The sequence below is a fragment of the Pan paniscus genome, chromosome 18 (genome assembly GCF_029289425.2).
Source record: "Pan paniscus chromosome 18, NHGRI_mPanPan1-v2.0_pri, whole genome shotgun sequence".
NCBI lineage: Eukaryota > Metazoa > Chordata > Mammalia > Primates > Hominidae > Pan > Pan paniscus.
In genome coordinates, this window is record NC_073267.2 from 83,505,603 (window position 1) to 83,530,978 (window position 25,376).

A 25,376-nucleotide genomic window follows, 5' to 3' on the forward strand; every position below is an offset into this window, starting at 1 on the left:
GCTGGGCTGGGCTGGGCCGGGCCGGGCCGGAACTCCATCCCTGGCATCCCTCTCATTCCACATCCCTTGGGCAGGCTCCATCCACTCCAAATCTGCATCCTCAGCCCTGCCCCCCTCCACTTCCTGCACTTGGCCACCTCCCATCCCCGCCAGGTTCACCCCTGAAGATGCAAAGTAAAGCAAACCAAAAGAAGTGGGGTGTTTAATAGAAAAAAGAAACTGGAAGAGCATCCACTATGGCAAGATGTGGCACTTGGCACCGCCCTCTGCCCCCAGCTCCCCAGTCTGCCAGGCTGGGGGGTCATAGAATGGCCACGCCGTGCTGCCTGTCTCCCCTGCAACCCACAGCTGTGCCCTCACTGCTGCGGGCCACAGGAGGCTCAGCACCCCCTTTAGGCGGGGGGACAGTGAGGGCAGCGCCAGGAGAAGCCAGGAGCTGTGTCCCCATCCACCTTCAGGTCCCCAGGTCCCCTCCGCTCCAGGTGAGGCCATGACAGCTATGGAAGGCAGGAAGCTGAGCCCTGCTGTGGCACAGAATCCCCCTCAAAGGAAAAACACCCTTCCCAGGGGTCCTCTCCCAAGGGGGGCTCCCACCATCACCCCTTGAAGTCTCAGACCCAGTTGAACTCCTGTGGGAGCTGGTCTGGCTGCCCCTATCCGCAGTCACCATCCAGGGTGCTCAGGGCAAGAGGCCCTCGCCCTGTGCCCTGACCGGCCTCACCGAGCCCGTGGAGTGAGGCGGGGAGCTGGGGGACCACGGGGGCGGAGGGTACAGCTGGGTGGCCGCATACTGCAATGAGGGCTCTGGGCTGCAAGACTGAGGACTTGGCACCTCACAGTCCTGCCAGTTTAGGACGGAGCTTTGTTTACCTGCAAGAGATAGGGGGAAAAAAAAAAAAGAAAAGACTGCAGCAGTGTTCAAGACCACCCTCCCCACTAAACCAAGCCACATGTGCTTGTCCCCCACTCTACCCAGGGCCCATCCTGGCTTCCAGAAATGGCTTGTAGCCCCGGGGAGCAGAGGATATGTCCGGGAGGACGCCAGCTCTGCCAGCTGGCCTGGGTGGGCCCAGATGCCTGGCCTCCCACCCCCAGGCGCCATCCCCTGAGAGCTCCTTACAGCAGGAGCAGTACAGCAGCTCCATGACCCGGAAGCAGTTGTCCAGCAGGGCTTTGGGCCGCACCAGCTTCAAGTTCGGCCCTGGGGCATTCAAGAGGGACAACACGGATTCCACCTTGGGGCTGACCTCCACATCCTGGAAAGGGGGAAACCGTCAGGAGCGGTGGCGAGATGGGGCCGCACCCCAGGAGAGCCGTGAGGGCTGTCCAGTCACCTGGAGGTGCCCAAACCCCGGAAGAAGGACCAGACTTCCTGTGACCATGAGCCTGGATAGCTATTTCTCACCATCTTCTTCCTGTGGGCATGGGGAGGGTCCCAGATGCCACCCCTCACCCATGTACAACTCAGAGGCTTCGCTTTTCCATCCTTGATAAATGAGTAAAGGGCGTAGACCAGGACAGTGAGGAAAGTGGGGCAAACCGCACCCAGGCACGGCCACCCACCACTGCGTGAGGACCCCCTGACCTGGGGAAAACTGTCCCTCAAGAAGCAGACATCTCCATCAACTCCAAGGAACAAGAGAAGGTCCTCACAGAGACACTGAGGCTTAAGTCACATACACAGGGCAGGGTGTCCAGCTTCAAGCTGGGGTGGTTTCTCTCCACGATACGCAACAACAGGGTCATGTGGGGTGCACCGTGGCACCAAGGGAAGCAAGTCCCTGAACAGGAGGTCAGGGCCACTGTAGAAAGCATCATGGGAAACGTGGGGGGTGATCTTCTGGAAGGGGGCGACAACAAGGCAACGTGTCCTGGGCCAAATTGTCCCTCTCCTCCCCCAAAAAGCTGTCTTGGTCCTACCCCTTGGTACCCGTGAATGTGACCCTATTTGGAAATAGATTCTTTGCAGAGGTAATTAAGTTCAGGATCTTAGAAGGACATCATCCTGGATTTCGGGTGGGCCCTAAATCCAATGCCTGATGTCCTTGTAAGAGAAAGGTGACAGACATGGAAACAGGGCAGAAGGCCATGAAAAGACTGAGACGGCCAGGCATGGTGGTTCAACCTGTAATCCCAGCACTTTGGGAGGCTGAGGGAGGCATATCACTTGAGGCCAGGAGTTCAAGACCAGCCTAACCAACATGGCAGAACCCCATCTCTACTAAAAATACAGGTGTGGTGGCAGGCATCTATAATCCCAGCTACTTGGGAGGCTGAGGCAGGAGAATTGCTTGAACCTGGGAGACGGAGGTTGCAGTGAGCCAAGATTGCCCCACTGCAATGCACCTGGGCGACACAGTGAGACTCCACATCAAAAAAAAAAAAAAGCCACCACAGAGGCCAGGCAGGGTGTAATCCCAGGACTTTGGGAGGCTGAGGCAGAAAGATCACTTGAGGCCAGGGGTTCAAGACCAGCCTGGGCAACATAGCGAGACCCCCATCTCTAAAACAATAAAAAAGAAATAAAATGAAATAAACAAGAAAAAGAGCCACCAAGCAGATCAAGGGGTCTCCTGACTTTGTAAGAATTGACAGCCTCCCCACCAGTCTGGTTCCAGGAAAGCTCCAGGCAGCTGCAAAACAGGTGCTAGTCCCTAAGCCCTTTCACCATCGGAAGCTCACAGTTGGCCTGGGATGTTCTCCCCACAGGCTGGGCCTTGTCAGCAGCTGGCTGGGCAGGGCAGCAGGTGGATCCCAGGGACAGGTGTGCACCAGAGTCCTGAGGAGGTCTGGTGGGGACGGGGAGAGGTCCCACAGCACACACGGCCTGCATGGGTCATCTCGCCACCTTCCTTTTTTACTACAACTCAGGCATTTTAGAGGATAATATCCCTGAGGCCTCAGATCAATTTCTCTGAGCGGGGCAGGGATGGGGGACCTCTTTTTTTAATTAACTAAAGTCCATAATTTACATTAGGGTTCACACTCTCTGTTGTACAGTTCTGTGGGTTGTGACAAATGCATGATGTCATGTATACACCATGAATGCATTATACAGCATAGTTTTTTGTTTTTTGTTTCGAGATGGAGTTTTTCGTTCTTGTCGCCCAAGCTGGAGTGCCATGGTGCAATCTCAGCTCACTGCAACCTCTGCCTCCCAGGTTCAAGCGATTCTCCTGCCTCAGCCTCCTGAGTAGCTGGGATGACAGGTGCCCACCACCAGGCCTGGCTTATTTTTGTATTTTTAGTAGAGACGGGGTTTCACCATTTGGCCAGGCTGGTCTCGAACTCCTGACCTTAGGTGACCCACCCGCCTCGGCCTCCCAAAGTGCTGGGATTACAGTCGTGAGCCGCCGCGCCCGGCCTGCAGCATGTTTTACTGCCCTAAACATTCCCTGTGCTCCATCCATTCTTCCCCTCTCCCCCTACCCCACCTCCAGGACCCTCGTGTTGCAGAAACAAAGAGGGTACGATGACTTGCCCAGGATCTAGAGGGAGAGAGGCAGAGCCTAGAACAGAGTCTCAGAGGCATCGCCTGCACCCCGAGCCCGGCTCTCATGACCACCACGGCTGCCTCTTCCTTCCACAGGCCTCTTTTCCTGCACCCCTCCCCCACTTCTCCCACGTCCCTCTGCTTGTGCCCATCTTTCCGTGTATTCACCCTTTCCCTCACTAGCCTTTGGCCACACCTCACACACATGCACACACGTGTGCACACACACACCCCCACCTGCCACTCCTCCGCACAACTCACCGTGAGGCCCTGCTGGACATTCAGCAGCAGCATCTGCACCTCCTGCAGGTACTTCCAGGATGGGTGGCCCTCGAGCAGCACGTCCTGCACCGACTCAGTGGCACTGAGACTCACCAAGACCCACAGATACCGCAGCTCCCGCTCGCTCACCTGGGCCCTCTGCTGCGGAAACAGGGAAGTCACTGCAACTCGGGAGACATGGGCCTCTGGGCTCTGACCACCCCCTCACCAGGGACTTGCCCCTGCATAGGGAGCAGACGTGGGCCGTCCGCTGTGGACAGTGGACAAACATGTGCCTGGGCCAAGGGCCAGCCTGCTCTCGGGGCTGAGGAGAGGCCCCAGGCCAGCAGCACCACCTGCCAGTCCCAGCGCGCCTCTGAGGCTGGGGACCACCGGATGTCGCAGGAGGCAGGGTCCCCCCAGCCCAGGAAGGGATTCTCACCAGCCTGGTGACGTTGGCGATTCTGAACACCCCCTCGTAAGGCACACTGATCTTGTAGTTGATGGGGAAGTAGTGTTTCTGGAGAGGCACAAGAACAAACTATGAGGCCAGAAGTAGAAATGACCAGCAGGCTCCCCAACCTCCCAAATGATGTTTTTTTAACAGTTAGTCTCACTCTGTCACCCAGTATGGAGTGCAGGGGCAGCATCATGGCTCACGGAAGGCTTGACCTCCCAGGCTCAAGCAATCCTTCCACCTCAGCCTCCCAAGTAGGTGGGACTACAGGTGTGTGCCACCACGCCCAGATGATTTTTTTATTTTTTGTAGAGATGGGGTTTCTTCATGTTGCCCAGGCTGGTCTTGAACCCCGGGCTCAAGCCCCTCAAAGTGCTGGGGTTATAGGTATGAGCCACCACGCCCGGCCTCCAGATGAATTTTGATGTAGGAGGAGAGAACTCAGGGCCCAGACCTTCGATGGCAGAGGTGGTCCTGTGCAGAGAGGTATGCCTGGCTCCCAACTGGGATAGAAACACTTCACTTTCCTCTGGGACTCAGGGAGGGTGAAACAAAATACACAGTTCCTGTTAAGGCAGAAATTTCAGGCTCAAGAGTGAGGACATGTTACTTCAAGAAAAACATGTTATTTTGTGGGTGAGAATGTTCTAAAACCTATGATGGTGATGGTTGCACAACTCTGTGAACTTTTACTCTTTGAGTTGTGCACTTTAAATGAGTAAATTATGTCTTTTATATATAAATATGTAAATTATATCTCAGTAAAGCTGTTAAAATAAAAAAGACACAAGCCAGGTGCAGTGGCTCACGCCTGTAATCCCAGCACCTTGGGAGGCTGAGGAGAGACAGTCACTTGAGCGCAGGAGTTTACGTTTACATTGAGCTATAATCCCGCCACTACACTTCAGCCTGGACAACAGAGTGACACCCTGTCTCTAAAAATTAAATTAATTAATTTAAAAAGATACATCGGTCAGGCATGGTGGCTCACACCTATAATCCCAGCACTTAGGGAGGCCAAGGTGGGCATATTGCTTGAGCCCAGGAGTTCAAGACCACCCTGGGCAACATGGTGAACCCCTGTCTCTACTCAAAAAAAAGTTTTAATTAGCTGGGCATGGTGGCGCATGCCTGTAGTCCCAGCTACTTGGGAGGCTGAGGGGGGAGGATCATTTGAGCCTTGGAGGTGGAGGTTGCAGTGAGCTGAAATTATCCACTGCACTCCAGCCTGGGCAACAGAGCAAGACCCTGTCTCAAAAGAAAAGAAAAGGATTTTTAGGAAAAGTTAAAAAATTAAAAAAAAAAAAAGGGCCGGGCGCAGTGGCTCACGCCTGTAATCCCAGCACTTTGGGAGGCTGAGGCAGGCGGATCACGAGGTCAAGAGATGGAGACCATCCTGACTAACATGGTGAAACCCCGTCTCTACTAAAATTACAAAAATTAGCTGGGCATGGTGGCGCGCACCTGTAGTCCCAGCTACTCGGGAGGCTGAGGCAGGAGAATCACTTGAACCGGGGAGGTGGAGGTTGCAGTGAGCCAAGATTGAGCCACTGCACTCCAGCCTGGTGACAGACCAAGACTCCGTCTCAAAAAAAAAAAGATGCATAAAGCCACACAGACATCTCCACTCTGCAAAAAGAACCAAACATTCCGATTTCTAGGTCTTTAGCTCCCTGGCTAATAAGTGCCTGGGGTTCGTCAAAGAGCTCCAGGTGTCCATTCCTGAGTCATATGGTGACTGCCAACGTGGAGGTGGGATTAAAGTGAGATCGAGGAGGAGGGGTGGAGGCCCCAGGAGATGGCAGGAGGGGGGTCAGTAAGTGCAGACCAGGTGCATGGGTAGGTTTCGGAGAAAGGCAGAGAAACAGGCCATGGTCGGCTCAGGACTGACACAGGTCCTAAGAAGGGCTCTGAATGTCCAGAGGCCTATGCCAGGTGAACCCCGGGACGCGGGGACAGGGACACAGCTGGTGCCCACGTGGTTACCATGTACTGAAGTCGGCTCCTGTACTGCAGCTTGTCCCGCAGAAAACCCGTGACGGTGCACTCCTCATTCTGCGTCAAGGGCCACATCTCCAAAGGCTCATTCCCCAAGGCCACGCCAAGGAAGATCCCAAGATCTGTGGACCACACCCGACAAGAGCACATGAGCACCTTCCATCTCATCCACGCCGTCCACAACATGCAAAGCCGAGCACAACCATCATCCATTTGCATAGGTGACAAGCACCGATGGGAAAGGTGTGGTGGGGGGCACGGGATCTGGAATGCTTTCCCTGGGGTCTGGCTCCAGAACAGCAAGGTCAGGCAGGCACGAGCAGTGCAGAGAGTCCACACCCACCCCATGCCGGCCACTGGAGCCCCCCAGGAGGCACGCCTCAGGGTCGACGTCTGGTCTCCCCGCTTCTCTCGCTCCGTGGGGCAGGCACAACATCCCGCCCAGGACAGCCTCTGCCCCTGGTGTCCGGGTGATATGTTTTCAAAGCTCGTTGCTGGGTTTTCCAGCCCGGCATTCAGGAGATCGAATCATCCTGGATTCTGGTTTCAACTTGACAAATGACTCTTCAGTCACCCACGCCCCACACCACTTTCCTTCCTGCTCTATCTGATCTTAGTGTCCCTCCCAGCTAACTATGCCAGCGGGTCTGTAGCGCCTTCCAGTCTGGTCATTCTAGGACGTTAAGCAGATCTCATACTTGGCTGCCTCTCTTCCTGCAACAAACGAGCCGCTGAAACATTACCATCCTTTGCCACTGGGGGTCACTGTGACTCCAAAAACAGCCTATACGATTTCCATGTGACTGAACAGAAAAAAAAGGAGAGAATTCGCAACAAATATGAATAAAGGTTAAGTCCATCAGAGCAGAAAGAATAAAACAGAAGTAGGCCAGCAACTACCCAAAATATCAGACTCACTAACTAGATAAATAAATTCACATTAAAACAATCAGATATAATTTTTCTTTTTTTTTTTTTTTTTTGGTCACCCTGGCTGGAGTGCAGTAGTGGGATCAAGACTCATTGCATTCTAGAACTCCCAGACTCAAGCGATCCTTCTGCCTCAGCCTCCAGAGTAGCTAGGACTACAGTTGCACGCTACTACGCCTGCTAATTTTTCTATTTTTTGTAGAGACCCGGTATCGCCATGTTGGCCAGACTTGCCTCGAACTCCTGAGCTCAAGCAATTCTCCTGCCTCAGCCTCCCAAAGTGCTGGGATTATAGGTGTGAGCCACTGTGCCTGGCCCATTTTATTCAAATGAAAAAGTTTTTGTGTTTGTGGTTTTGGGTTGTTGGGGCTTTTTTTTTTTTTTTTTTTTTTTTGAGACAGGGTTTTGCTATGTTGCCCAGGCTTGTCTGAAACTCCTAGTGTCAAGCGGTCCTTCCGTCATGGCCTCCTGAGTAGCTGGGATGACAGGCATGTGCCACTACACCCAGCTTCCTAGCTTTTTCTTTTTTAGACAGAATCTTTCTCTGTCACCCAGGCTAGAGTACAGTGGCACAATCTCAGCTCACCGTAACCTCCACCTCCCAGGCTCAAGCAATTCTCGTGCCTCAGGCCTCAGCCTCCCAAGTAGCTGGGATTACAAGCAGGGGCTACTACACCCGGCCAATATTTTGTATTTTTAGTAGAGATGGGGTTTCACCATGTTGGCCAGGCTGTTCTCAAACTCCTGACCTCAAGTTGATCTCCCTGCCTCTGCCTCCCAAAGTGCTGGATTTACAGGCATGAGCCACCATGCCCGGTCATACACCCAGCTCATTTCGTTTTAACAATTAATACTTGATGTTGGCCAAGTAGTGAGACAAGTGCTGTCCTGGAAAGCAATTTAGCAATTTCTGTTATTAATGGATTTAATAGTATCTGCACCCTTCAAACCACTAAGCCTTAAAAATGTCTATACTCTTTCACCCAGTAAATACACTTCTAGGAATAAATTGGAAGAAAAGCAAAAAAGATATAACCAATAAATTATGAACAAAGATGTACAGAGCAGCATTTATTTTATAACAGTGAAAATCTGGAAATGGCCTAGACGTTCCATAATAGTGCATGTAGCCAATAAAAATCACATTGTCAAAGATATGGCTGTGCTATGAGAACAATTAGATATGCTTAGTGAAGCTTAAAAACAGCATGACTCAACACTATCTGTGTTCATAGCATGACTACCAAATCTCTATGGGAGATTTTTTCATGTTTTTCTTTTCAAATAGGGTCTTGCTCTGTCGCCCAGGCTGGAGTGCAGCGGCACCATCATTGTTCACTGCAATCTCAAACTCCTGGGTTCAAGCAATCCTCCTGCCTCAGCCTCCCAGTAACTGGTACTACAGGTGCCACCACCACACCCAGCTAATTTTTTTTAAAATTTTTTGTAGAGAGGAGGTCTTGCTGTCTTGCCCAGGCTGGTTTTGAACTCCTACGCTCAAGTGATGCTCCCACCTTGGCCTCCAAAAGTGCTGGGATTACAGGCATGAGCCACCACACCTGGCCTTGGCCTTGCAGGACATTTATTTTTATTTTTATTTATTTATTTTTGAGACGGAGTCCTGGTCTGTCGCCCAGGCTGGAGTGCCGTGGCGCAATCTTGGCTCACTGCAACCTCCGCTTCCTGGGTTCATGCCATTCTCCTGCCTCAGCCTCCCGAGTAGCTGGGATTACAAGGTGTGCGCCACCACATCCGGCTAATTTTTTTTGTATTTTTAGTAGAGACGGGGTTTCACCAGGTTGGCCAGGCTGGTCTTGAACTGCTGACCTCGTGATCCACCCACCTCAGCCTCCCAAAGTGCTGGGATTACAGGCATAAGCCACCGCACCCACCCAGGACATTTTTTATATTCTATAATCCATATGTATTATTGTTACAGACAAAAGCAATAACCATCCTCTTTTTTTTTTTTTTTTTTACAAAAGCAGTCAGGCAGGCTGAGTCACCTCCCTGAGCCACCCCCAGCTATGAGCAGGAATTACTGATTGGATTTTCCCCACTCCCCAGCATCTTGGAAGACTTTGTCCTTGCAGCCCCTCTGGTCTGGGCCACACCACCCATTTGCTACCTCCCCACTGCCTTCTCCAAACCTGCCCTGCTCAGGCCTCCTGCCTCGCCTTTGTCCCTGCAGGACCTCCCACCAGGAGTGCCCTTGCTCAGCTCAGAGCCTCAGGTCTCCTCAAGCCCTGTACCCCATATAGCCCCACATTTTTTGCTAAGTTGCAAGTCTGCAATCTATCTTGCACTTCCTCTCTCTCTCTTCCCCTGTGCCTGATACAGTATTGGGTGAGAAGAACAGATAAACATGAACTGAACCAGTGTTTGGCCCTTTAACATCTGCTTACTTTCTGTCCTAAGTCCTGAACCCCTCAGCTTAGCATCTACCCTTGCAGGTCAAGATCATCCCTGCCTCCTGGGCTCATGTTTTGCCCTGCGCTAGGTACCCTCTCACAACACAGACCTCTTTCGAAGCCTCCCAGAGACTCTTCTCTCCCCCCCATCACCACGCCAGGGTCTCCCCTTCCTGCACCAGCCCCCATTGGTCTCTGTCTCCAGCACCACCTTCCCCATTCACTCATGACCTGGGATTACAGGTGTGCGCCACCACATCCGGCTAATTTTTTTTGTATTTTTAGTAGAGACGGCGTTTCACCAGGTTGGCCAGGCTGGTCTTGAACTCCTGACCTTGTGATCCACCCACCTCGGCTTCCCAAAGTGCTGGGATTACAGGCGTGAGCCTGTATGTGAATCCATAACGCAGTTAAACACTGCACAGCCCAGCGTGCTGAGAACTTCATATGTGCATTTGGGGATTTGCCTCAAGCAGTAGAAATGGGAGCAGACATTGACATCCCTTGCAGAGCTCGTTAAGGCACAGGTTGTCCGGCCTGCCCCAGAGTCTCTGCTCAACCAGTCTAGGATGCAGAGAGTCTACCTTTCTAACAAGGTCCCAGGTAAAGCTGTGGCTGGGGGTCTGGAACCACAGACCTAGAGCAACAGTTGCAAGCTGGTGTCCCGAGGGCCACCTCTGGTCCATAAGGATTTCACATAACAATTCAAAATTTCAGCTTTTCTTTAAAAAAATCAGTATCTCTGTCCACACTGGGTCTTTTTTCCTGTGTGGCCATCACCATTGGCCGTCTACTTCACCTCCCAACCCTACAGCACCTGCCCTTCTCTGTGTCCCGTTCTGGGGCCCTGGGGACCCGGCAGCTGTGGCCTCAAGGCAGGGACTGTGCCTTGGAGTGACACTGAGCCTCCCAGCCTGACACGGTGGGGACACAGCTGCCCGGGAAACCCTGTCCACAGATGATCTGCCTCTCCCCCAACTGGGCAGCCTTCCTCTGAGTGCAGCCCAAACATCATTGCTAAGGGCAAGTTTCTTTTTTTGCTGCCTCCACCCACCCAGAGAAACAGGTTAACAAACAGGGACCAGGCAGGGACAGCACAGCCCCACCCTCAAGACCACTGTCCCCCACATGCTCTGCACACCAGGAACCCCACAGCCAGTGCCACCCCTGACCTTGGTCAGGAGACCCACCCTGCCCTTGCCTTAGCCCAGAGGTAAGAACCCACAAGACAGGCTGGGCACGGAGGCTCACACCTGTAATCCCAGCACTTTGGAAGGCCAAGGTGGGTGGATCACCTGAGGTCAGGAGTTCAAGACCAGTCTGGCCAACATGGTGAAACCCCATTGCTACTAAAAATACAAAAATTAGCCAGGCGCAGTGGCAGGTGCCTGTAGTCCCAGCTACTCGGGAGGCTGAGACACAAGAATCATCTGAACCCAAGAGGCAGAGGATGCAGTGAGCTGAGAACATGCCACAGCACTCCAGCCTGGGTGACAGAGTGAGACTCCGTCTCAAAAAATAAAAATAAAAATAAAAATAAAATAATAAAACAACCTGCAAGACAAAGAGGAAGCTGAAGAAAGATCTGTGTGAGTACGGTACTCCCTTCCTGGTTCCCTGGCCCTGGGTTGACCCTATGTGCAGTGACAAGTGAGGCTTGTCACCCCCAGCCCCGGGGACCAAATCTGAACCTGTGCAGTGGGTTAAATAGCATCTCCTCCAAATCCACATTCACCCGAACCCGAGTGTGACCTTGTTTGGAAATGGGGTCTTTGTGAAGTAGGAGGTAGGACCGACTCCAGAGGCAGAGCCCTGACACTGGACCAAATTGAGGACTAGTGAAAACAGGGGTGGACGGGGCAGAAGCAGCATTCCAAAAGACATGCCCAGCAGTGTGCCATGTCAGTTTACCATTGCCATGGCAACGCCTGGGAGTTACCACCGCTTTCCATAGCAATGACCCAATGCCCCAAAAGTTACTACCCCTTCCCTAGAAATGTCTGCATAAACTGCCCCTTAATCTGCATGCAATTAAAAGTGGGTATAAATATGACTGCAAACGACCCCGAGCTGCTCCTCAGTACGCTTCCTCTGGCACAGCCCTGCTCTGCAGGAGCTGGCACGGAGCTATAACATCTCTTCAGTAAAGCTGTTTTCTTCTACCACCAGCTTGCCTTGAATTCTCTCCTAGGCAAAGCCAAGAACCCTTGCAGGCTAAGCCCCCTTGGGGGCTCGCCTGTCCTGTGCCACTTACAGGCATTATTAAATGAAGGATGTCAAGATTAGGCCATCCTGGATTTAGGCAGGTCCCTAAATCCAGTGACTAGTGTCCTAGGAAGAAGAGGAGAGGACACAGAGACACACAAAGGGAAAGGCCACGCAAAGACAGAGGGAGATCTGAGTGACTAGGCCACAAGCCAAGGAAGCCAGGAGCCACCAGGAGCTGGAAGAGGCAAGGGAGGCTCCTCAGCACCTTTGGAGGGAACGCAGCCCTGCAGGCACCCTGATCTCACACTTCCGGTCTCCAGAACTGTGAGACGATACATTCCTGTTGCTCTAAGCCACCCGAAGCTTTCTAATTGGTTATGGCAGCCCAACTTCCTCAGCACCCCAGCCCCTGGGCACCAGCCCCCACCTCAATCTGCTGCTCTCCTTCTCCCTCATCCCCCAGCCAGTCTTTGCCTGGTCCTAAGACCCACCCCTCCTGGAGCTTTTTCCCCTCTCCCTTGCTTTTCTTTCTCTCTTTTTCTTTTCTCCTTTTTTTTTTTTTTTTTAAAGACACAGTCTCACCCTGTTGCCCAGGCTGCGGTGCACTGATGCGATCCTTGCTACTGCAGCCTCAACCTCCTGGGCTCAAGTGATCCTCCCACCTCAGCCTCCTGAGTAGCTGGGATTACAGATGTATGCCACCACACCTGGCTAATTTTCCTTTTTTTAGAGATGGAGTCTCGCTATGCTGCCCAGCCTGGTTTCAAACTCCTGGCCTCAAGCCATCCTCCTGCCTTGGCCTCCCACAGTGCTGGGATCACAGGCGTGAGCCACCAGCCCAGCATCCCTTGCCTTTCATTCGCACCTCCACCTCCAGAATGACCCTCATTCCCTCCTGCACAGACGGTGACAGCAGTAACTCCTACAAACACCACCAGACTGATCTTCAAGAGCAGAGGAACTCCCAATCACGATTCCACCCCCGCCGGGCTCTCAAATCCTCCAGGGCTGCCTGCTATGGGGAGGGAGGCACACTTTGCTTGGTTCTCAAGGCCTCAGCCAGCCGGGTCCAAACCAGCTCCCAGCCTGGCCTCACCATCCCACCGCCGAACCTTTGCTCACACTGGCCCCTCTTCCTGGAACATGGGCCTCACGACCCCAGGTCTACCTGTGTGAACACCACCCCACCTTCTAGACCATTTCCAGTAGCCCCTCCCCCATGCTGCACCCCTGCTTCTCATGACCTAGGGGTTTCCAGAACACTGGGTCCAGCTGGGTCCTTCCACCCATCCTTAATGTCCCAACCCTTTGTTGTCTATTTCCACAAGGGCCAGGGTGGACCCAACTCTTCTTTCAATCCCTCGCAGGCTCATACCCCGAACCTCAAACAGTTCCTGAGCACCCAACCCTGTGCCAGGCGTTGGAGACAGAGGCATGAGACAGCAAGGTCCTTGTTGTCATGGCAGTGACTCTGCAGTGGGCACGTGAGAGGCACCAGAAAAATGTGTTGAATTTGAGTCAATTGAACTGAATCTTGGAGACTGAGGGGATCTTGGTCTGGCCTCCCAGCCAGCAGGCATAAGAGGCTTCCAGATCCTTTTTTTCCTTTCTGTCCTCATTTCAACTTATTTTTCTTTTTACCAACAGTGTTATCTTTCTGCTTTTTAATTCTGTTCTGTTATGGAGGGAGGGTTGGAGAGGAACAGGCTGCCTTCTCCAGGCACCTGGCTGCTCTTCTGCCGTGGGTCTTGGGTCCCTAGACACTTTCACCAGTCCCTGCCCCTCTCCACCGGCCATACCCAGGACTGGGCCGCTGCTGCCCGCCCGGGGCTCCCCAGCACCCACAAGCCTGGAAAAGTGAGATGCTGCCACCTACCCCCAGTGCCTGCCCCGACCTAAGACCACCCTGAGGACCATGCCCGCCCAGCCAGAACTGCCCACCCAGCTTGCCCGTCAGAGCCTGAAGTCAGTGGCAGACAGGGCAGACGGTGGCCGTGGGAATCTCAGAGGGTGTCTGCAGTCCGGCTGGGAAGCATCGCAACTTCTCACCAGCAAGAATGCCCTGGTTGCTATGGTTACGGCAGATCCTGGATCTAGGCCAAGGCCTCCCAATGCAGGTCCCTAGGGACCCCCCAGTACTCACAGCGCAGCCAGGTGAAGCCCCGGGGCATGGTGGTGTTCCTCGTCCCCCTGAGAGCTCAGGCGCCGTCCCCAGCAGTGTGTCCACAGAGGCCTAAGCACGGCCTACATGGCCTCGGGGCAGCAGAGGTGGTCACTGAGTCAGGGAAGGGCTGGCCCTGGAGGAGTGGCTGGGCTGTGGGAGCGAGCAGGTGCCCCAAGGGCAGCAGCTGCCCTTATCTGCCCGGCAGCGTGGAGGACAGCCGGGGGGCAGTGGCTGCGAGTCCCATGGCAGCCCAGAAGCAGGTCTGAGCCGGTGGCTTGGGGGTCTTTCGGGGTCTTCCTTTCCAAGGAGCAGGAGGAGAGAGTCCCTGGCAGGCCCCTCGGAATCTGGGGCTGGGTGACGCTTTCTCTGATTTCTCCGACTGCAGCTGCTCAGTGTGAAATCTGGCTCTAGGAAGAGAAAGGAGGAGAGAAACTGATTATGTAAGAGCAGCGCTGCCACTCAGCCATCAGCCACAGTGCACACCGCACCCACGGCCTGCACAGGACCACCCGGCCCTGGCAGCTGGACACGGCTCACGTGAGAAATGACTTCAGGATGTCCGAACGGCCCTGGCCCATGAGTGAGTTATGATGACACCAGCTGGCAGCCTGGGGCCTGAACAAAAACAGGACCAAGGAATGAACAGGTGGTTTGAGTTCACACATCGAGAGCCATGGTAGAGTCCATGAATGACTCAGGCTAAAGGACAGGTTAAAAAAGCAGATGAGCTCCCACTCCGAAAACAAGCCGGACGCAATGGCTCATGCCTGTAATCCCAGCACTTTGGGAGGCCAAGGTGGGAGGATTGCGTGAGCCCAGGAGTTCGAGACCAGCCTGGTCAGCATAGTAAGACCTCAGTTCTATTAATAAAAAAAAAATTAAGAAAAAAAAATTTTTTTTGAGACGGAGTCTCAGACTCTGTCATCCAGGCTGGAGTGCAGTGGCGTGATTTTGGCTCACTGCAGCCTCCACCTCCCGGGTTCAAGCAATTCTCCTGCTTCAGCCTCCCAAGTAGCTGGGATTACAGATGTGCACCACCATGCCTGGCTAATTTTTGTATTTTTAGTAGAGATGGGGTTTCACCATGTTGGCCAGGCTGGTCTCAAACTCCTGGACTCAAGTGATCTGCTGTCTTGGCCTCCCAAAGTGCTGGGATTACAGGCGTGAGCCACCGCACCCGGCCAGGACTAAGGTCTTTACATTCATTGAATCTCTCACAACAATCTCATGGAAAAGCAAAATCTCAGTTTATCAATGAGGAAACTGAGGCCCAGAAAGGTTAAGACACTTGTCCAAGGTCATACAGCTTGTAAGAAGTGTGACAGGAATTCAAATCCTGTGGGCTGGTGGCTGCTCCCAAAATTCGACACCCACACAGGGCTCAGCGTGTGTGCGTGGTCCTCCCATCTGCCCCTCTGGACTCTGCAAGGTCTGGACCATTGTGTCTGCTCTGCAGATCAGTCTGGAATTCCGTCTCTGATTTAGTTCTCTTCCATCCCCTCGCCTCCTCCCTGTCTCCCCTCTGGTGGGGGAAAATGGCTACAGAGTGACACCATCGGGGGAGAGCAGGTATGACTTGGGCATCTTCTTCATTGTGTGATCCATGGTGTCACCAAAGAATGTTGGCCCTTACCCTAAGAGGTGCCCAGCAGGCAGGCAGGACCTTATAGAGAGAACATGGGTTGTTCAAGTTAATCCCTTATGCAGTCACCCTGAATCTCAGCCCCAGTCGCTGCCTGCTGCTGCTCTTTTCCTTGTCCTTCCTCCTTTTCCTCCTTCCTCTTCCTCCTTCTCTTCCTCCTCCTCCTTCCTCTTCTTCCTCCTTCCTCCTTCCTCTTCTTCCTCCTCTTTCCCCCTCCTCCTTCCTACTCTTCCCTCTTCCTTTCTCCTTCCTTCTCTTCCTCCTTCCTCCTCCTCCTCTTCCTCCTACTCCCTCTTTCTCTTCCTCCTTCCTCCTCCCTCCTTCCTTTTCCTCTTTCTTCCTCCTCCTCCTTCCTCCTCCTCTTCCTCCTTCCTCCTCCTCTTCCTCCTTCCTCCTCCTCTTCCTCCTTCCTCCTCCCTCCTCCTCCTTCTCCTCCCTCCTCTTCCACCTCCTTCCTCTTCCTACTTCCTTCTCTTCCTTCCTCCTCTTTCCTCCTCCCTCCTCCTTTTCCTTCCTCCTCCCTCCTCCCCCTCCCCCTCCTCCTCACCCTGGCAATTCCCCTGCTGTTACAGCATCACTACAAACACTAACGTATATAGAACATTTAGTTGTCATTAGTTTGGGGATTTTTTTCAGGTTTATTGAGGGCTAATTTACATATACTACATTTTACCCTTTTCAGTATACATTTCTAAAAATTTTTAGCACATTTATAGAGCTGTGTAATTACTATAATAATCAAGATACAAAACATTTCCATCTACCCAAAAAATTCATTCCTTTATAATGGAAGTTGTCTAAACAAACTGAAATGAGGTAGAATAGTATAACAGACCCTCATATAGCAGTTACTCAGATTCAAAAATTGTCAATCTGGCTGGGTGCAGTGTCTCACACCTGTAATCCCAGCACTTTGGGAGGCCGAGGCGGGTGAATCAGTTGAGGCAGAATAAACTCCAAGGAGAAGGGGAAAAAACTAACAACTTCAAATACCAATAGAAAAACAAAAAAGTTATTTCCACAGAGTTGTCCATAAAAGGTCAGGACTTTGAGACCAGCCTGGCCAACATGGTGAAACCCTGTCTCTACTAAAAATACAAAAATTAGCCAGGTGTGGTGGTGCATGCCTGTAATCCCAGCTACTCAGGAGGCTGAGGCAGGAGAATCACTGCAACCCAGGAAGCGGAGGTTGCAGTGAGCCAAGATTGCTCCACTGCCCTCCAGTCGGGGCAACAGAGCGAGATTCTGTCTCAAAACAAAAGAAAAAAATGATCACTCTTCTGTCATTCCAGCTTCACTCATCCCCCAATTTTTTTTTCCAGGAATATTTTAAAGCAAATCTCAAACATGCCATTTCACCAGTATGTAGGGATTTTTAAAATATATAATCATAATATTATCATCACACAACCCTCAAATTAATAACTCTTTAATATGATTTCATATAGAATCCATGTTCAATTTTCCCTGGTTATTTTTTAAATCTCTGATGTGCATCTTAAGTCTTTTTTCTTTCTTTTTAAAAATCAATATATAATTTGCATGCCATAAAATTTACCATTTTAAAGTGTACAGGCTGCGTGTGATGGCTCACACTTGTAATCCCAGCACTTTGGGAGGCCAAGGCTGGGGGATCGCTTCAGCCCAGGGCTTTGAGACCAGCCTGGGCAACATAGTGAGAACCCCTATCTGCCAACAAAAATTTTTTTAATTAGGTGGGTGTAGTGGCATGGGCCTGTGGTCCCAGCTACTTGGGAGGCTGAGATGGGAGGATCACTTGAGCCAGGGAGGTCAAGGCTGCAGTGAACCATGATCACGCCACTGCACTCCAGCATGGGTGACAAAGCAAGACCCTGTCTCAAAATAAATAAATAAAGTGTGCAACAGCCAGGTGCAGTGGCTCACTCCTGTCATCCCTGCAGTTTGGGAGGCCAAGGCAGGTGGATCACCTGAGGTCAGGAATTCGAGACCAGCCTGGCCAATATGGCAAAACCCTATCTCTACTAAACATACAAAAGATTAGCCAGGCGTGGTGGTGCGCACCTGTAATCCCAGCTACTCAGGAGGCTGAGGCAGGAGAATCACTTGAACCCGGGGGGCAGAGGTTGCAGTGAGCCGAGGTAGTCCCACTGCACTCCCGCCTGGGTGACAGAGTGAGACTCCGTCTCAAAAACAAATAAATAAATAAAAATAATAATAAATAATAAAGTGTACAACTTTGTGGGTTTTTAGTGTACTAAGTTGTGCAGCAGTCACCATTATTTAATTACAGAACATTTTCATCACCCCCAAAATAAACTCTGAACTCATTAGCAGTCACCCCCTATTCCCTCTTCCTCCCAGCCCCTGGCAACCACTAATATTCTTTCCGTCTCTATGGATTTGCCTATTCTGTACATTTCATATAAATGGGATTGATTATGCAATACTGGACCTTTCATGTCTGGCTTCTTTCGCTTAGCATGTTTTCAGGGTTCATTCATTTTGTAGCATGTTATGAACTGAATGTTTGTGTCTCTCCAAAATACATGTGTTGAAGTTGTAACCCCTAATGTGGTGGTTCCTGGAGATGAGGCCTTGGGAGATAATTAGGCTTGGATGAGGTCACAAGGATGGGGTCCTTATGGTGGGATAATGCCTTTATAAGAAAAGAAATCAGGCCGGGCTCAGTGGCTCACGCCTGTAATCCCAGCACTTTGGGAGGCCAAGGCAGGCGGATCACAAGGTAAGGAGTTCAAGACAAGCCTGACCAACATGGTGAAACCCCGTCTCCACTGAAAATATAAAAATTAGGCGGGCGCAGTGGCAGGTGCCTGTAATCCCAGCTACTCAGGAGGTTGAGGCAGGAGAATCGCTTGAACTCAGAGGGCAAAGTTTGCAGTGAGCCGAGATCATGCCACTGCACTCCAGCCTGGGTAACAGAGTGACACTCCGTCTCAAAAAAAAAAAAAAAAAAAAGACATCAGAGTACGCTCACTCTCTCTGTCTCTTTCTCTCTCTCTGTCTCTTCCCATACTCACACAAAGAACTGGTCATGTGAGTACATAGTGAGAAGGTGGCCATCTGCAACCCAAGGGAAGAGCCCTCACCGGAAATCAATCATGCTGGTGCCCTGATCTCAAAGTTCCAGCCCAGAGAACGGTGACAAAACAGATTTCTGTTGTTTAAGCCACCCGGTCTATGGTATTTTTTTATGGAAGGCCAGGTAAACTAAGACACAGCATGTATCCGTACTTTACTCTTTTTATTGTCAAATAATGCTCCCTTGCATGAATATCCCACATTTTCTTTGTCCATTTCAGATTGTATTGTTTTCTGGCTTCCTCCAAAATAACTAATGAGGATTTTTAGTATCATTTTGAAATTATTAATTTTGGCCAGGCGCAGTGGCTCATGCCTATAATTCCAACACTTTGGGAGGTTGCGGGGGGTGGATTGCTTGAGCCCAGGAGTTCAAGACCAGCCTGGGCAACACAGCAAAACCCTGTGTCTACAAAAAATACAAAAATTAGCCGGACAAGGAGGCATGCACCTGTACTCCCAGCTGCTAGGGAGGCTGAGGTGGGAAGATCACTTGAATCTGGGGAGGTGGAGGCAGCAACAGGCCATGATCATGCCACTGCACTCCAGCCTTGGCAACAGAGTGAGATTCCATCTCAAAAAGTAAAAAAAAAAAAAGAAAAGAAAGAAAGGCGGGGAGGAAGGGAGGAAGGGAGGAAGGGAGGAAGGGAGGGAGGGAGGGAGGGAGGGAGGGAGGGAGGGAGGGAGGGAGGGAGGGAGGGAGGGAGGGAGGGAGGGAAAGAATTTTTTTTAATTTATGTATTTCAATCCATTGAAGTTACTTTAAAGTCAGGCTTATTGAGGTGTAATTGATGGACAGTGAAGCTCACCTTCTTTAAGTATACAGTGCCCTTGGTTGGTGAACTTTTGGGCTGTTTCCACCTTTTGGCCATTATGAATAATATGGCTATGAAAATCCATGTGCAAGTTTTTGTGTAGGCATAACATTTTCTTGTTGTTGTTGTTGTTTTGAGATGGAGTCTCGCTCTGTTGCCCAAGCTTGAGTACAGTGGTGTGATCTCAGCTCACTGCAACCTCTGCCTCCCAGGTCCAAGTGATTCCCCTGCTTAGCCTCCCAAGCAGCTATGATTACAGGCGTGCACCACCACTTCTGGCTGATTTTTTTGTATGTTTAGTAGAGACAGGATTTCACCATGTTGGCCAGGCTGGTCTCAAATTTCTGACCTCAAGTGATCTGCCTGCCTCGGCCTCCCAACGTGCTGGGATTACAGGTGTGAGCCACCACGCCCAGGCAACACTTTCAATTCTCTAGAGTATATACCTAGGAGTATACACCTATATACCCTGTATGTACATTCAGCCTTTTCTGGAAAAAGCAAAACTCCAGGGACAGAAATTATATCAGTGATATCCCAAAATGGGGAGTGGGGAAGGGGATTGACTGAGAAGGGGCACAAGGGAATTTTGGGAGGTGAAAGAAATGCTTTAAATCCTGAATGAAGTGTTGGTATATTATTTGTTGAAATTTATCCAACTGTATGCTTAAAGAGGATGAGCTTTACCATACATCAACTATACTTCAAAAGGCCTGACTTAAAAATAACTTTAATTGATTGAAATATATATATTTAAAAACTAACTTTTTTTTTTTTTTTTTTTTTTTTGAGACGGAGTCTTGCTCTGTCACCCAGGCTGGAGTGCAGTGGCAAGATCTCGGCTCACTACAACCTCCACCTCCCGGGTTCAAGAGATTCTCCTGCCTCAGCGTCCCAAGTAGCTGGGATTACAGGCATGCACCACCACACCCGGCTAACTTTTGTATTTTTAGTAGAGACAGGGTTTCATCTTGTTGGCCAGGCTGCTCTTGATCTCCTGGCCTCATGTGATCCACCCACCTCGGCCTCCCAAAGTGCTGTGATTACAGTTGACACAAGGTAATATAGCAAGACGCTGTCTCTACAATAATAAAAAATACAAAATTAGCCGGGCATGGTGGTGTGCACCGGTAATCCCAGGTACTCAGAAGGCTAAGGCAGGATAATTGCTTGAGCCCAGGAGGCCAAGGCTGCAGTGAGCCACGATGGCACCACTGCACTCCAGCCTGGGTGATAGAGTGAGACCCTGTCTCAAAGCAAAACAAAAGAAAACAAAACAAAGTCTAGCACATACAATTATGTACACTACCTAATACTTGATCATGATAGTAAACTATTAAATTTATTCTTTCTAAAGTTTTTCTTTTAACAAGTGTCCCTGGTCTACAGCCTAGAGTTTCCTGATTGCAGATTCATGGTCCACTTCAACGTGTTCCTCTGTCTTTTTTTTTCGGAGACAGGGTCTCCCTTTGTCACCCAGGCTGGAGTGCAGAGGCGTAATCACAGGTCACTGAAGCCTCTACCTCTTGGGCTCAAGTGATCCTCTCACCTTAGCCTCCCGAGTAGCTCGGACTACAGGCATGCACCACCACACCTGGCTAATTTTTATTTTTAGTTTTTGTAGAGACAGGGTCTCACTATGTTGCTCAAGCTGGTCTCAAACTCCTGGGCTCAAGCAATCCTCGACCCCGGCCTCCCTAAGTGCTGGGATTAGAGGCGTGAGTCACCACGCCTGGCCTCCTCTGTCTTCTCTTTCTGCATGTTTGCAGTGAGAACAGGCTCAAGCTCAAGCCCTTTGTCACGATACAAGCGGTGCTGTGTTCTTTCAACAGAAGGCACATGACAACTGCACTCCACTCTTTGCTGATGTTGGCAGGCAATGCCACTTAATGCCTAGATCCATTAATTCACTGAGGGCTGCTAAATGTGATATTCTAATTCATCTCACTTTCTGATCAAGCCTTTCCCCATGAGGCAAGCAGAGGCAGTAGCAGATCAACAGCTTTGCCAAGATGTCTGATATAAATGCAATATTGTGCTTTCCTCCTATTTCTGGCCTCTGCCTGAAATCAGACAGTCTCCAGGCCCGTGTAATTTGTTTTCAAATGCCTGCTTCTCAAACAAGATTGGCTGGGTTCTGGACGTTCATTTTCCCATTATGACCCAAAGACATCTGAATGAATTTGATCAAATACACTCCTGGATCCGGGCTGTACATTTCTGGTGGGTGCCACCTATCTGTGATCAATGTCAGCACATCTGGAAAGCTCAGTGCCACACCATATCCCAAGGGCATCTCCCAAGCTGGAGTGTTCTCAGGTGAAATAAAACATGAAAATCCATGCCAGCTTTACAAGCAACAGAATCACCAAAACAGGGCGACGCCTTAGTCAGCATTTCCTAACTAAGAGCCAGGTGTCTACCACAACACCCCTGAGCCAGATCTACCTACATGGAGATAGATTTCCCTGCATTCACTCACTTTTTTTACTTAAACCAGTTTATTTGTTTAAAAACAAACAAACTGGGCTGGTGCAGTGGCACACACCTGTAATTCCAGCATTTTCGGAGGCTGAGGCAAGAGGATCGCTTGAGCCCAGGAGTATGAGACCAGCCTGGGCAACACAGAGAGACCTAATCTCTACAAATAATTTTTTTAAATTAGCTAGATGTGGTGGCATACCCACAGTCCCAGGTACTCAAGAGGCTTGATCCCGGGAGGTCCAAGCTGCAGTGAGCCGTGGCTGACACAGAAAGACCAGCCCAGGTGACAGAGAAAGGCCTTCTCTCAAAAAAATAATAAATAAGTATAAAATATCATGGGAAAGCATATGCAGATATTGGGAGGATAAGAAGCCACCAACCAGGGGACCAGGGAGAGAGTGGGGGGGTCAGAAGGCAGGAAAGTTTCCCCAGGGAAGGGGATGACTCCAGTTCTTTTCTTTTTTTCTTTTTTCTTTTTTTTTTTGATAGGATCTTCACTCTGTTGCCTCAAACTCCTGGGCTCAAGTGATCCTTCTGCCTCGGTCTCCCAAGTTGCTGGGACTATAGGTGTGCACCACCATGCCTAGCTAAGTTTTACAGTTCTTTTGTAGAGACAAGGTCTTGCTAAGTTGCCCAGGCTGGTCTTGAACTCCCAGGCTCAAGTGGTCCTCCTACCTTGGCCTCCCAAAGTGCTGGGGTTACAGGCATGAGCCATCGCACCCAGCCTGATTCCAGTTTTTAAACCTCCCATAGAGCTCCCTCTGGTTGGAAGCAGGGCTAATTCAAAAGCAGCCCATGGCTTCTGGCAGAGTGCATGGGTCCACTTTTTACACTGATTTGTAGTATGGAGAAAGACCCAGAAATATACTCTAAAATAATTTTAAAGAAGAAAACAAAGCTGAATGCCTGGGATATCCATTGCACTTCTGTTTACACGTGAAGCAAAAAACAAAACAAAACAAAACAAAAAAACCTGGAAACCACCTAAATGTCAAACCACAGAAAAGCAGTTAGCAAAATCTGAGAACTGGTATATACTGAGTGCTGACCATGTGCCGATTGCTTTAAATAGAGCATAGCAAAATAATTATATCTTTTTATCCTTGCAGCAACTATGAGAATCAAACCTCCCAGTCTCTGAAAAAAGTCAGACTCAAAGAAGACAGAGGAAAGAAGTCTCTTCAATCAACACTGGGGAAACTATCTGACATCCTTATATATGTATATAAAAAATTAAACTCAACCCTTATCTCATACCACGTATAGAAATTAACTTGGCCAGGCGCGGTGGCTCACACCTGTAATCCCAGCATTTTGGGAGGTCGAGGGGGGCAGATCATCTGAGGTCAGGAGTTTGAGACCTGCCTGGCCAAACCCCGTCTCTACTAAAAATATAAAATTAGCCGGGCCTGATGGTGTATGCCTGTAATCCCAGCTGGGGAGGCTGAGGCAGGAGAATTACTTGAACCCGAGAGGCAGAGGTTGCAGTGAGCTGAGATCACACCATTCCAGCCTGGCAAACAAGAAAATCATCTCAAAAAATAAATAAGTAAATAAAAAGAAATCAACTTGACATGGACCATAGAATTAATTGTAAAACCTAAAACTTCTAGGACAAAATCTTGGTAACTTTGATTTGATTCTTATATATGACACCAAAAGCACAAACTGCTTTAAAAAATGGGGAAGGATCATCCATGCAAAGCTAGAGGCAAAAAGAAAAAATAAACTGAAAAAATTAAAAATGGGGAAGGGGCGGCCAGGCACGGCAGCTCACACCTGTAATCCCAGCACTTTGAGAGGCCGAGGCAGGCAGATCACGAGGTCAGGAGATTGAGACCATCCTGGCTAACACAGTGAAACCCCGTCTCTACTAAAAATACAAAAAATTAGCCTGTAGTCCCAGCTACTGGGGAGGCTGAGGCAGGAGAATGGCATGAACCTGGGAGGCGGAACTTGCAGTGAGCCGAGATTACGCCACTGTACTCCAGCCTGGGCGACAGAACGAAACCCCGTCTCAAAAAAAAAATAAAATAGGGAAGGGGCAATAGGTACTATTTAGAATCATGTTATGTTGTTATATTAGAGTATTCATATTCATTCTGTTTTGTTTTGTTTTTTGTTTTGTTTTGTTTTGTTTGTTTGAGACAGGGTTTCTCTCTGTTGCCAAGGATGGAGTGCAGTGGCACAATCAGGCTCACTGCAGCCTCCAACTCCTGGGCTCAAGGCATCTTCCCACACTGCTAGGACCACAGGTGCACTCAATCATGCCCAGCTAATTTTGTGTGTGTGTGTGTGTGTGTGTGTGTGTGTGTGTGTGTGTGTGTGTGTGTGAGAGAGAGACAGGGTTTGCTATGTTGTCCAGGCTGGTCTCAAGCTCCTGGTCTCAGCCTCCCCAAGTGCTGGGATTGTAGGCATGAGCCACGACACTAGGTCAGAGTATTCATTTTTTACAGTTACTATCTATGTCAAGCAATGTGGATCTTCCATTTATGCTAGTGATACAAAGTTTCCTTTTAAAATAAATGTGGTTAAGTTTCTAGACTGTAAATGAACCAAAGGAAAACATGCAGGTATAAAATACAGACCCTGGGCCTGGCGCAGTGGCTCACACCTGTAATCCCAGCACTTTGGGAGGCTGAGGCAGGGGGATCACTTGAGGCCAGGTGTTTGACACCAGTCTCAATATGGAGAAGCTCTGTCTCTACTAAAAACACAAAAATTAGCTGGGCGTGGTGGCACACACCTGTAATCCCAGCTACTCAGGAGGCTGAGGCAAGAGAATTACTTGAACCTGGGAGGTGAAGGCTACATTGAGTTGAGATCATGCCACTGCACTCCAACCTGGGCAACAGAGCGAGACTCTGTCTCAAAAATAAAAATTAAAAAAAAAAAAAAGATACAGACCCTGAAGCTACACCTTTTGGATTCAAACTCTGACTCCACCTTGCCTTGGGCAAGGTGAGGATCCTCTTTTGCCTCAGCCTCCCCATCTGTAAAATGGGCTTGATATGAGATTCTGACCTCAAAGGGCTATGTAAGGATTTACTGGATTTCTATATACAGAAGACTTAGAACATGAGCTGGCATAAAGTACATGCTATCTTGGTATTTGCTATTGTTACAATTACTCACTCGTATTACTAATAGTAAAAAAATGGGTTTTGGAAAAACGTAGGCTTTTTCTTTTATATTTGAATCATTTCCCCTTTTGCTGTTGTTTTTGCACTATCAATAGAGGTCTGTGAGCAAAATACTTACTTGATTGTGAAAGAAGGCAAGAAAGAAACCCAGCGTGGGACCAGTCAATGGGACCCTTGAACACTGGAAACAGCTCCTGCTCAAGGAAGCTGCTGATGTTCTGAAGGACTCCAGCTTCCGACCTCTGACCCCTGACCTCCAACCTGTGACCTGTGACTAGCAAGGGGACTC

General features: G+C 50.1%; 1 protein-coding gene across 5 annotated transcripts in view; it reads right to left on the minus strand.

The window, feature by feature from the left end:
- Nucleotides 1-184: 184 nt before the first annotated feature.
- Nucleotides 185-25,376, minus strand: part of IL34 (interleukin 34) — a 77,721-nt gene continuing 52,529 nt past the window's right edge. For 2 of the 5 annotated variants that reach the window (XM_055099285.2, XM_055099286.2), the window contains exons 2-7: nucleotides 13,902-14,329; nucleotides 6,198-6,331; nucleotides 4,197-4,274; nucleotides 3,755-3,916; nucleotides 1,121-1,256; nucleotides 185-870 (exon numbers count right to left, since the gene is read on the minus strand). In XM_055099285.2, the coding sequence (XP_054955260.1) occupies nucleotides 680-870; nucleotides 1,121-1,256; nucleotides 3,755-3,916; nucleotides 4,197-4,274; nucleotides 6,198-6,331; nucleotides 13,902-13,929 (729 nt within the window). In that variant the 5' untranslated portion in view covers nucleotides 13,930-14,329 and the 3' untranslated portion in view covers nucleotides 185-679. Of the gene's footprint in view, nucleotides 871-1,120; nucleotides 1,257-3,754; nucleotides 3,917-4,196; nucleotides 4,275-6,197; nucleotides 6,332-13,901; nucleotides 14,397-25,376 lie in introns of those variants that run through there. The other 3 variants (XM_057299987.2, XM_057299988.2, XM_055099287.2) reach the window with 2 other exon arrangements.